The sequence below is a fragment of the Chenopodium album genome, chromosome 3 (genome assembly GCF_948465745.1).
Source record: "Chenopodium album chromosome 3, dcCheAlbu1.1, whole genome shotgun sequence".
Taxonomy (NCBI): domain Eukaryota; kingdom Viridiplantae; phylum Streptophyta; class Magnoliopsida; order Caryophyllales; family Amaranthaceae; genus Chenopodium; species Chenopodium album.
Genome location: NC_137836.1, coordinates 71186372 through 71198551, shown reverse-complemented (window position 1 = coordinate 71198551; position 12180 = coordinate 71186372). Strand labels below are relative to the sequence as shown.

Sequence of the window (12180 nt, the reverse complement as noted above, 5' to 3'; positions counted from 1 at the left end):
GATCACGGTCAATCAGGTGCTGGTGATTAATTTTCTGCTCCTTATTTTGCAATTGTTTTTTGTGAACGAAGCAAACAGATAGTACAATTCTATACAAAAAAAAAAAAAAAAAATGGATGCAAAATCAGTTCATAAAACAAACACTTTTTTTATTCATAGTGAAACCAATGCCATACATTCACTGATTTACATAGTGCATCAGTTTAGATTACATTGTTCATAGCTTTTTGAAACCACAAATAACAGAATAAAGTACAGAATTATTCAAATTCTCACATAAACTATAATCCCGTTGTGATTTGTTCTGTTTAAACATATTGATTCTAATATATCACCACCTGGTGATTGTTTTTCATCTGTCCATACTAATGTAACAGCACAGCACAACGCTATAGCTCGGAAGGTCACTCAGCCAAAGCCTGCCCGTCGTATTGCTTTGGGGATTTACACTAACAAGGTCAGGAAGATCAAATTTGCTTCGTACAGAAGAAGGATTCAGAGTTGGAATTTAATCAAAGAGAGTTACATGATTTCTCTAAGCCAAGATTTCTCTAAGCCAATTGAATTTGCTCAAATGTTCAAATTCTCAAAGAAACTGAAATTAATCATACATACTCCAGGAATACTCAACTTCAAGAATACTGAAATTAATCATACATACTCCAGGAATACTGAAATTAATCATACATACTCCAGGATCATCGAGGCCACCAGGGAGAGGCCGACCAACAGTGTCAAGCGTATTCGGGTTCGTTGCTGAGCCTCGAAAAGGCATGATTGAAACCTCGAAAAGGCGCAATAATCGTTGCTGAGCCTCGAAAAGGCAATCGAATTTGTTCAAATGATCAAATTCACACAGAAACTGAAATTAATCATAAACCCAGTAGTTCATCCCCAAATTAGATCGAAACCCACCAAATTAAACTCAAAATCAGATCGAAAATTGGAAGAACGAGTGCACCTGAATTAATCAGATCGAAAATCGGAAGAACGAGTGCACCTGATCAATTTATTGGATTGGATACTTTCGCTGTCATTCCCATTTCGCATGATTGAAACCTTGAATTACCCATGATTAATAAAATACAGATAATTTTGCATTTTGTTTGGCCATTGAAGTATTCAGAGAAATTGAGAAGAAGAAGAGCAAGGAATACGAATTGAATTGGGGGTTTAGGGTTTAAATAAATGGGTAATTGATTAAGGAGGGAAGTGATTTTTTTAGAAGGATAGGTTTGTAATTTTGTTATTAGTAAACCATGGTTAGTCAATAATTAGGTAAAAGTTTCATAAATGTTACCAGTAAATTAGTACTACTAATTAGTGATTACCAATGATAATCCAAAATTTAGCATTCTACCATTGAGAAAAAACAGAAGTTAAGTGTTACCGATGAGAATTTCCCAAAAAAAAAAAACATTTATCACAACAAAGCACTCGTAATAAAATAAAATAAAATAAGAATCGTCACAAAAAAGTCTTTTCCCTCAAATCAGAAGCCGTGGAGGCTAAGTATCGAAACAGCCCCTTACCTCGGCTTTGTCCCCATAAATTTTCTCTCCTCTTTCCTAATATCCACAATTACACATCTTCGGGGGGGAAAAAAAAAAAAAACTCAAAACCCTCGCATTGACTTGTTTAAATATTCAACCTTTTTGCATTCAATCACACCTATTGCTACAGATTACCCAAATTTCAGTTAATTTTGTTTATTAATTTATCAATGGATGATCGAACTTGGAACTTTTCCCTCTCTACTTCTTCTTCCAAGTACAATCAGTCTTACTCTGGTAAAGCTCTAAACTTTGTTGAATTGGGTTTTTTTTAATTCGTGTTTTATGGGTGTTAATCGAGTTCAATTTGGTTATGATTAATGGGTTTATGTTGATTGTTTCTGGGTATTTCTCAATTTTAATTTTTGGATGGTTCAGATAATTTATTGGAATATGAAGAATTTGATGGAGATACTGATGATATTGAGGTAGATTATCCGTGCCCCTTTTGCTCTGAGGATTTCGATATTGTTGGATTATGCTGTCATATTGAAGAGGAGCATTATGATGAATCTAAACGAGGGGTATGCTGTTTTCTGCTGTTTGTTATTTCTTTCAATTAGTTTGATTGACTGCTAATTGTAGGTTGTATGATTGTGATTTCGTGTTCTGTTTATAGGAATTTTAGATAGATTAAGTTGAGTGTATTATGGAATTGCCCGTTTTTTGTTTTATCATGTTGCTAACTTCATAAGTATCGTCGAGACGTATTAGAGATAGGTCCATTGCTGGGAAAGTTAGTTTGGGATTTCTTTAAGATTACAGTTAGGCTAAAAATGATTTGATGCTGAATACTGAGATAGTGAATTATGATGGGAGGGATTTTTAAGTGGGTTTTGACTTTCGACGTCATCTTTGTAGATTAACATTCTTTGACTGATGGTTGATATGTAGACTTCACACAGTTTTTTGACTGACACTTAATGGCCTTTGTTTTGTTAAATTTGCCATGAAATGGATGTCCAATGTGTTTTATTGTTTATTGTGTCATGAATTTGATGTATAGTTTGGGTATAGGAATTTTATTGTCAGCTTGAATTTGCCATAAATGGTTAGGTCCTTAGGAAGCTGAGGTCCTCCCCACCCTTCACCAAGATTGTTTTGATGCAGACTAAAGCTATAAGGATTTCATTTAATGGCCTTTTGCCATTTTTGATGGAATCTACAGAAACTTGAACAATATTTAGAGGATTTTTTAGGGTTTTGGGGGAAGGTTAAGCAAGAATTTTGCTAGGTTTCTTTGTAATTCAAAGGGGGAAATAAAATGGTGGATTTTTTGTGTGTGTTTTGGTAGTTTTATTGGGGAAGTGAGGAGAGAGAGAGAGAGAGAGAGGGCCATCAGCTAATATTTAAGAGTAGTTAGTTTTGTCAAACTTTTCTCAATTATCTGGTTCTGTGTGGTAGAATTGTAGTAGACACAGTCTGATTATTTAGGTACAAATTATATGCCTATATCCTGCAATAGCTTCCCTTGTCATTTTTCAATAATTCGAAGCCCAGACAAGAAAATTAAAACCTCTCTTGAAAAAAAAGAAAAAGAAAAGAGTTTGCTATAGTGGATGAAACATTGCAAGGTTGGGATAAAAGATAGTCGTAATTGAAGTATTTTCCATACAAGTAAATCTTTTAAAAGCCAATAAATAGGATTAAAACTGATTAAAATAATGCAATGACAAACAAAGCTACGGATCTTTGCCACACGTGCCTGCATTGTGGGCAGTACTGCAAATATGCAATAGCCCACGTAGTTTACCCTGATATGCGAAGCCTAAACTTTTCTAGACATCTTTGCCACCAAAGTGCATGGCCATTATACCTATGGTGTATACTATTTTCTTCAAAATTGCATGGCCTATCTTCCTGTGTTGTGTACATATATTATGAGCATTGTTCTTGGTCATAACATGCATAAATTTACCCCAACATGCTAAACCTAAGCTTTTCTCAACTTAAATGTCAGATGATTGCATGACCTTTTTACCTGTGGTAATCACAGTGAAAGATTGCAGCCTAATAATTTCCCCTTCACTTCAAACTCTGATGTGTAGATTTTAATAATGTTGACACTTTTGACAGGTTTGTCCCATGTGTGGAACAAGCGTTGGAGCAGACCTGGTTGAGCACATAGCTTTTCAGCATGAAAACATCTATAAGATATCCTTTTTTTCTCATTAATTTGAATGCTAGTGGTTCGTTGTGCATTTAAAATAATTTGCACTCTGCGCATAGTTAAAAGTTTGCTGAAATGGTCTTGTAGTCATGGAACAGCTTGTGACAAATGAATAGAAAGGACAGTTAATGCGGCTTGAATTCTTTCAAAAAGTTCACATTAATAGCTTAGAGCCTCGTTTACAATTCCTAATTTTAATATGTACTACATATATCTAATAACCAAAACTATCATAATATGGGTGGGTAACATATATGGTGGACACAAAATTACTTGAGATACCATATTCTATGAACTGCATAATAAGTTACTAAAATATTTGGTCAATTCAGATAAAATAATGGATTGGCGAAAAAAGCGTTTTAATGCAACGGAGTCAACATCATGTAAGATGTAACAGGTGACATGAGAAGAAAGATGTGAATTCTATTGTGGAATTATGTAACATGATTTTGTGAAACAAATTGCACACTTTAAGAATTTTTTCTTTTGTAAACCCAGTAAGAAACTACTGGTTGCACTAGGGTTGATACATAAAAAAATGGAAAAGAAAAATAAGGTAAACTTACACATTTTCAACCTTAAATATCTTTAATAATACAAGAGTAGAGATTATAATAAGTTGAGACATAGTACTTGGAGAGTAGTTACCAAGATGAATATAATGAGACCCCACATGACTACACTTTCCCTTATTTATGAATCACAATATGTGGTTGAAAAGAAATGTGTGAAACAGGAAGTATATTCTATTGGAATAGGCCCATTCATGCAAGGGTTAGCAAATGTGAGTCTGAGCTTATTTTGTACTGTCTATGTGATCTCAAAGTTATACTAATTATACTACATGTACTCCACTGCCTGTGGACCGTCACTTTCTTACCTGAATGATTGTTTGTGTTTACAGCATTTAAGAAAAGGATTGGAGCTTATGAACTCACATAGGCTTGTTTAGAAAACCCTAGAATCTGATTTTTGTCTGTGCTGCTTTAGATGTAAAAAGCTTGACTTCTTGAGCTCATAGGATGATCTTATACCTCTAATTTATTTTTTCCAGTTGAAAATTTAGATTAATGTTTGTTCATCTCTCACCTTAATATGAAGAAAATTTTCCTTTACTGAGTACTTACAGCGGGAGCAAGACTAGACATAGTCACGGTGATTCTCAGTCTACTCTTGCTTTATTAAGGAAGGAAATGCTAGAGAGAAGTTTGAAATGTCTTCTAGGGAGCTCTTCACCTGTAATTTCTTCCTCTGATGCAGCTGTTGATCAATTGCTCTCATCATTTGTCCGTAGCTATTCAACAACTCCTGAGATCGAAAGCAAGCCATCATGTTCTTCAGTTGATGCACCTGTGAAAGAGGAAGTTGTGGATGAGGATACGCTAGAAAGGTGAGAGATGCTTGGGCTATTTTCCTGTTTCATGGTTTAAGGATTATGCACTTCTTCCTTCTTGATTCATTTTGGTGCGTATGTTACATGGCTTTTGTCTGATGTTAGTATTATTCTTGATCCTAAGTTTTCATGCCTCACTTGGCCGCATCAACCTGCTTTGCGGCATTTTATCTGATGGTAAAACTTCTATGCCTGGTAGGTAATTAGAAGCAATCAATGTATCAACATGCCTTGATTGTTGGAACTCGAAACCTTTTAGGTTTCTCATACCCTTTTGACTCTTGGTGATAATGCATCTCTGATGATGTGGGTGATGTATGACATGTTAGAGCAACTCCAATGGTTGTAGCTAGGGACTTGCTTGCAATTTCAATATTCCTTAGCTACTAGCTTGACCATTGGAGCTAGAAAACTCAATTAGCTTGGCTAAGCAAATTATCTTGGCAAAGCTAATTTGCTTGGGAATTAAACTTGCCAAAATAATATGTTCGTTGCACCAATTAAGCTCTTTCCATGTATTTTCTATTCCACTACTAGTACTAAGCTAATAGCTATCCATTAGAGCAAAAAGTAGCTAAAATGATAATTAGCTTAAAAGCTTATGTGGCATGGCAAGCTAATTGTTAAATTAGCTTGCCATTGGAGTTGCTCTTAGTCCAACAGTCTATGGCTCTATTCTATTTCGAAGTTAAATAAATTAAAATAATAATAAAAAATCAGACTAGATAAAACTTACATTGATACACATATTGGTGTTATTAGCAGGATAGGTAATTCTCTGAACACAAGTAGTTGTTAATTCAACGGATATAAAGTGGAGACCAGAAAGCAAGGTTTCAGAAATTGGAATTAATCATGGAAACTAAATACAGCTCTCTGTGTGTACAAGGGCTAATCTCTCTCACCTGGGACGATTGTAAAGGCTGTACTTGTTGCCAAAGTGGGTAGAAGACAACAGAAAGGATTCTAAGGGCCTTATAAATGACTGAGAATAATGGGAACTCAACAGGAGAATATGTGCTAAAATCATTGGGCTTTTTCTGGATAATGGGACTAGTAAAATGAAAAGGCTAAAAGTAGAAAAAATAATACTTGTAACATTTTCATAATTAGAAAGATACACAAGATATGTAGGAGGGTTTAGGGTTTCAGAATAGTAATTATAAATGACTGAGAATGATGGGAACTCAACAGGAGAATATGTGCTAAAATCATTGGGATTTTTCTGGATATAATGGGACTAGTGAAATGAAATGGCTAAAAGTATAAATAATAATACTTGTAATATTTTCATAATTAGAAAGATACACAAGCTATGTAGGAGGGTTAGTGTTTCAGAATAGTAATTAGTAACTAACAGAAAGACAAAGTTTACACTTCACAGATAGAACTCCTGTAAATTTTTGCTTTTAAGTTAGATTTGGAAAGATTCATATGGCGATTTACCATTCCCCTCACGGATGATGGTTTTGGGATTATGATACCCTCTTAAGGAGGATGATTGAACGAGTAACACTTTTAGCTTGACAGCTTGTTGAAATCTCTGTGTTTTAAGAGTTAAAATTTGAACAATTTGAACCGTTGTATGAGTCAAGGTACTTAAGTATGTGTTTCTTTGCTTTTGTGAAACCATAATCGTGTCCATATTTTGTACTACCTCTATGAATGGTTATCTGCAACTTTGGAGTATTCTTTCTGAGATATAAACAGTTCCAAAGTTGCAGATAACCATTAACAGAGGTAGTAGATGATCCAATGGTATTCTATATGTTACAATTTTTGGAAATATATATAGCGTGGAGGGGAGGGGTGAAGGAGTAAAAGGTATTTGTTAGTTTGAATTCATCACCCTTCCTCCAAATAGCTGCAATTTCAGCCCTTTTCCCTACTACTCTCTGTACCTGTCATGTCATTTGTTGCATATAGTCTTTGGTTTCAGCCTTTATCTAGCAACATGCCTGTTATTCAACTTATTTCTTTCGAGTGATAGAAACCTCTGAAACCTCCCCTTTTTTTTTTCTAAAAATTGCTGCATGTTATAAATACAGTAAATCATCTTGCTACCTCTTCATATTTGGCTGTTCTTGGATTTACGAGCTATTGTGGTTCTGTTGTAATCTATTGCTGAAGAGGGTGCAGTATGTAGGACATCTAACCCAAGTTTTCCTGGACAGGTGGGGGTTTTTATATGCATTGTGGCTAGGGTTAAGGCTTCTGAATAGTTAAGTCAACATTGGGGTTGCCTTACATTCCTCTGGAAGACTTCAATTCACCAGGATTGATTTCTTCTATCCATACAAAATATGGGTATCTAGTTTGTTAAAAAAAAAAAAATTTGGTTATGTTTATAGTTCCTTAAAATTTTGCACTTTGAATTTGCAGTTTATTTTTTTCATTCTCTGCTGGGTAAAGAATAAATCAAGATATAGGTGTTTGTAGTGCTTGTGATAGCTTCTTCAGGCTATTATTAAAGCTCTTTTTGTGTGTGTGTGTGTGACCAATCTAGACTATGCTATTATACTATCCTTTTTGTTTGTACCTCAATACCTCATTTATCAATTGATCTGTTCCAGAGTGCAACTCCTATTGATTCATTTTGACTGTGTTTAAAGTCTTTAAACATGAGAATATGAGATACTGGTAATAGGAAGAACATTGAAGAATTACCAAACCATATTAGTCAGATGTGAGTGTGAGAAGTTGTTGAAGTAAAATATGATTTCAGTGCAACTTCAAATCTTACCCTCCCAGGAAACCTATTTGGCAGCTTAAAATTTTCTGAGCTGATGAATATCCAGCTGTAATTGATGTGTCACAGCCTATATTTCTGGACCAGTCACTATTATTTGCAATTGTCTCGTTATTAGTTTCCACATAATAGGGTGTTTAGTGATGAAGTAGTCACCTGAAAATATTTAAAAAATTCCCCATCATTATGTTTGGCAATATTTACATGTTATTTTGTGCAGGTCTAGAAGAAAGATATCTGTTGGACTGGCTTGTGTTTGTTTTACATGTCTAGAAATAGATAGTGCTGGTTCTGGGGCATTGTTGCTTTGAGGTATACTGTCAGTTCAAGGCCAAAGCCTACAGCCATTTCTTGGTGGAGAGAATAGGCAGAGCTCTAATTTAAATGTACCAAGCTTGTATGTGGTTCCTTGTTACAAGTGTCGTGCTTGTTTTGCTCAATTTTGTAGAAACTGGGAATTACCAAATGTTAGACTCTCTGTTTGAATAATATCTCATAGTTACTGGAATTTTATGTTTTAAAATCTGCCAAAATCTGAATCAGTTATTGACTATATTCTGTAATGGCAGGGGAATGAAAAACTTTGTTATATCCGAGGAGAAGCATGAGGAGCATGCACAAAAATGCAAGTTTATGCAGTCGCTTGTATTTTCTACTATCCTTGATGATGACTTATAGTGGTGACTTTGGGTGGCAATTGTCTCAGCTCTTGCGGAAGAATGCTCCAGCTGTTTTATTTATGGACCTATCCGTGTAACTTCAGATCAGCAATGATATCACTAAGCTAAGTGAATCAGATGAAGAAACCAGGCTACAGCATGTATTGCAATCCGCAATGTAAGAATGTAACACTGCACATAGAAACAAAGTATTTACTGTTGTGATATAGTTTGTACTCTTATCGGATGTGATTTAGAAGATATCAACATTCTTATGTTGTAAGAAAAAGGGTGAATATGGTGTTAGGTTGTAGAGTGGCAGCCATAGATCTCATCTTTCGTCTCTATACCTATGCTTTGACATCGCGTTATATGAGATGATCATATTACGCTTTATTGTGAGACTAACATGACTATATTCATGAAGTTATTTCTTTACTTGCTATGGAATTACTTTTCATCTAGCTAATACAGACTCCTAGACAATTATCATCATCGTGTGTTCATCTTTGTTGGAGTTTATTGTTAGCCTCGAAAAACATCGGAGGCTAACTGGCTAACGATTAACTGAGCAATATTAGCAGGCCTTAGCAAATTAGGGGCATACGCTAGCTAGTAGGTACTTGTAAAATTTGATTATTCGAAGAGCATGAAAAGATTTGAGAACTCCATAGAAAGTCAAGAATCAGTTTAACAAAAGCTGTTATTTTTTTTATTCTATGTGTATTGTGTATTGTTTTAACATGATTCCCGCAAAGAATTGAAAACAAAAACATGCGCTTTTTTTTTTGTTTTAATAACATCCTCTTCATTTTTTATTTTTTTTTTAAAACAATAACATCCTCTTCATTTATTAGGAGACCTTGGTACAAACAACAAGCGCTCTCTCTCTCTCTTTTTTTTTTCTTTTTTTTTTTTTAATGGAAAGATAAACAAAAAGTTAGGATAATCCCCTAACTTATCAGAAAAAATAAAAAAAGAAAATAACTATCTATGAATGGATCGATAACTTGGTGAGCTTGCATAAAATGGCCCAAAGAAGCAGCATAGCCTTTCCCTGCAAAATATTAGTAATAAGCAAATTATCCCCTTCAATAAATACTTTTGAAATATTATGGGCTTGAGCCAAAAGAAGACCATTACAAAGGGTTGTAGCTTCTACAATAAGTAGAGTACTCATACCAATATTAAAAAACGTCTACAAACATTATTTCCACTTATCATGCATAAAAGTAAGAAACTCTTCTTTGTGTATAGAAGAGATTTTACAAATTACAAGTTTACAAAATCCACTCACTTCGAACAGTAAGAAACTCTTCTTTGTGCAGAGATGAGATTTCAAAAATTACCAGCTTACGAAATCCACTCACTTCGAACTGCTGATAAGTCTTTGTGGATGCCAACTAGTTTAATTGTAAAAGTATTGAGGGTAGTATTCAAAATTTGATATCAGATTTCGTCTATATCATTATCTTTTATAGAGTTTTATATACAAATACAAAAAAAGACATAACTTGAAAGTGACTTGATTTAAAGACTTACATGAAGAGGATTAAATCAACTCAAATGTTAAGAACTAATTTAACGACTAATTACCCTTTGTATGAATTATATTAACGATTCTGATTTTGAAGAATCAAACTTATATACTGGTTTCTGGTTCCAAACTATACTTCCTTTGTTCCAATAATATTGCAACAAGCATGAATTTACACATCTCAAAGCACATTTATATGTAGACGAATATAACAAGATCCCACATGACTATATTTTACTTAATGTATATCATATAGTCATATTATATGTTCAATCAAAAGTGATCAATAGTGCAAAAGTCCCATTGTTGCAATATTCTTGGAACGGGGAAAGTATAAAACAAGCTACTTCTTCTATTATACCATTTCAACATATCAAGCTATATATATAGATTTTTTTTGAAGAATAGAATATATCAAGTTATATAAATTACGCTAATTTCTTCTATTCTACCAATGTGAATTAACTTCTTTATTAGAAGACTACTCTAACACTCGGATATACTATAACACTTAAAAAATGACTAACAGATTCTTATGATCAATTAGATAAGGATAATAATTGAAATGAATATTTCATTATGAAATGAAAGGGCGAGGGGGTAGAATATTTGGGTACTAACATTGTGAATAAGAAGATATATCAACCTCAAATATTCACGACAAATACAAGACACATAAAGTGGAAGTTCATGATCATATCCAAATCCGAATCTAATTTTTTCATAACTTCAAACAATCCAAAAATTGCAATGGAGTCAAAGTAAATCATCACTACTCAAGAAATGGATAAACTCTCTTCCAACTCCTTCTAGTGGCTCCCTTGATGTTGATGTCCAAACACATATTCACCACAATTCACACACACACCAAACCAAAAATAAAAAAATAAATATAATAAATAAATACATAAAATACAAATTCTTATAATACGTACGTGTGCTGGTTATTTCGTTAGTGTTATACTTCAATTCGTAAGAGATACTCAATCAATGTTATAGGGGTTATTTCGTCAGTATTGTTAGGGTTACTTCATCAATATTACAAAATTACTCGGTCAATGTTATAAAAAGGAAATTTTTTAATTTACCACCCAAAAATATTACCTTTTTCTAACTTACCACCCAAATATTTTTTTATTTTAAAATACCACCCAATAATTTAATTATTCACTCAGATTCCCACCCAATTTGAATTTCCGGTTGTATTCTGTCACGTGGGGCCTAGAGTAGTTACTTCCCTCCAATTTTTATTTTTTTTTCTCGATTTCTTTCGTTTTTTCATTCAATTCTCTCAACCAACTCATTCCTTATTGATTTTACTCCCTTAATTCACAGCAAATCCCCCTTTCCTTCTTAATTCTGAACACATCTTTACATTAGAACCCTAATTTTGTTTTTAAATCCCTAATTATTCTGCAACGCATTTATTCAAGGGTAGGTTGTTGAACTGGAGAAGCTGCGCTGAGGAGAAGTCGTCAATTTCGAGCTTTTTGTTGGGGACCAGGTGCTTAGGTCACTCACAAGTCAGCAGCTTTCTGCAATGGGGTCAAAATAGGTAAGCAAATTTGTTCGTTGTGTTTAATTTTGTTAGCTGTTGGTTGTTGATGGTATAAGTGCAAATATGTCGAAAATTAGGGTTTATTGTGTAGTTGATTGAATTGTTTAATTGAGGGCAATTCCTGTTAAATTCTTGTTGGGTTATTGAATTATTTATTTGTGGATCTGTGTAGGACATAGTCCCTTGGTTTATTTGTTTAAAATAGTGTTGTGTTGGTTTTTAATATTGCTTGATTAAATGTACAGATTGTTGGTGATGTTGAAATTGTAGATGTTAAGGTTAGATTAGGAGGTGTATTTGTGAACAGAAAGGTAAAGGGGAAGACTTTGTGTGGTTATGAGGGTGGGAGGGAATATTGGAGGTACAAATGCAAAGTCAGTGAGATTTGTGTCAACTTTCTGAGGGAATCTTGCATATGGGGTTTTGTGAAGCGTGATTTGCATGTGCCAAGCATGTGGAACATCTGGTATAAGATAAAGGGAAAGACTTGGTCAAGTGGCAAAAAGGAAATATTGCTTGATGGTGATGTCAAGGGCTTATTGGGGACAAAGACTAAGG

At 34.1% G+C, this 12180-nt stretch overlaps 1 protein-coding gene across 1 annotated transcript; it reads left to right on the top strand.

Annotated features, from left to right (window-relative positions):
- The first annotated feature begins 1584 nt into the window (after window positions 1-1584).
- LOC145624120 (protein DEHYDRATION-INDUCED 19 homolog 3-like) lies at window positions 1585-8991 on the top strand. Its single transcript, XM_081677079.1, has 5 exons — window positions 1585-1790; window positions 1932-2077; window positions 3630-3708; window positions 4855-5116; window positions 8438-8991. The coding sequence occupies exons 1-5, from the start codon at window positions 1724-1726 to the stop codon at window positions 8544-8546; spliced, it is 663 nt and encodes a 220-aa protein (XP_081533205.1). The 5' UTR covers window positions 1585-1723; the 3' UTR covers window positions 8547-8991.
- The last annotated feature ends 3189 nt before the right edge of the window (window positions 8992-12180 follow it).

Bases quoted from the DNA above. Each gene is read 5' to 3' on its own strand.
- LOC145624120 (XM_081677079.1), top strand. From the start codon at position 1,724: ATGGATGATCGAACTTGGAACTTTTCCCTCTCTACTTCTTCTTCCAAG. The intron at 2,078-3,629 runs GTATGCTGTTTT...CACTTTTGACAG, and splicing joins ATGATGAATCTAAACGAGGG to GTTTGTCCCATGTGTGGAAC. The intron at 5,117-8,437 runs GTGAGAGATGCT...CTGTAATGGCAG, and splicing joins GATGAGGATACGCTAGAAAG to GGGAATGAAAAACTTTGTTA.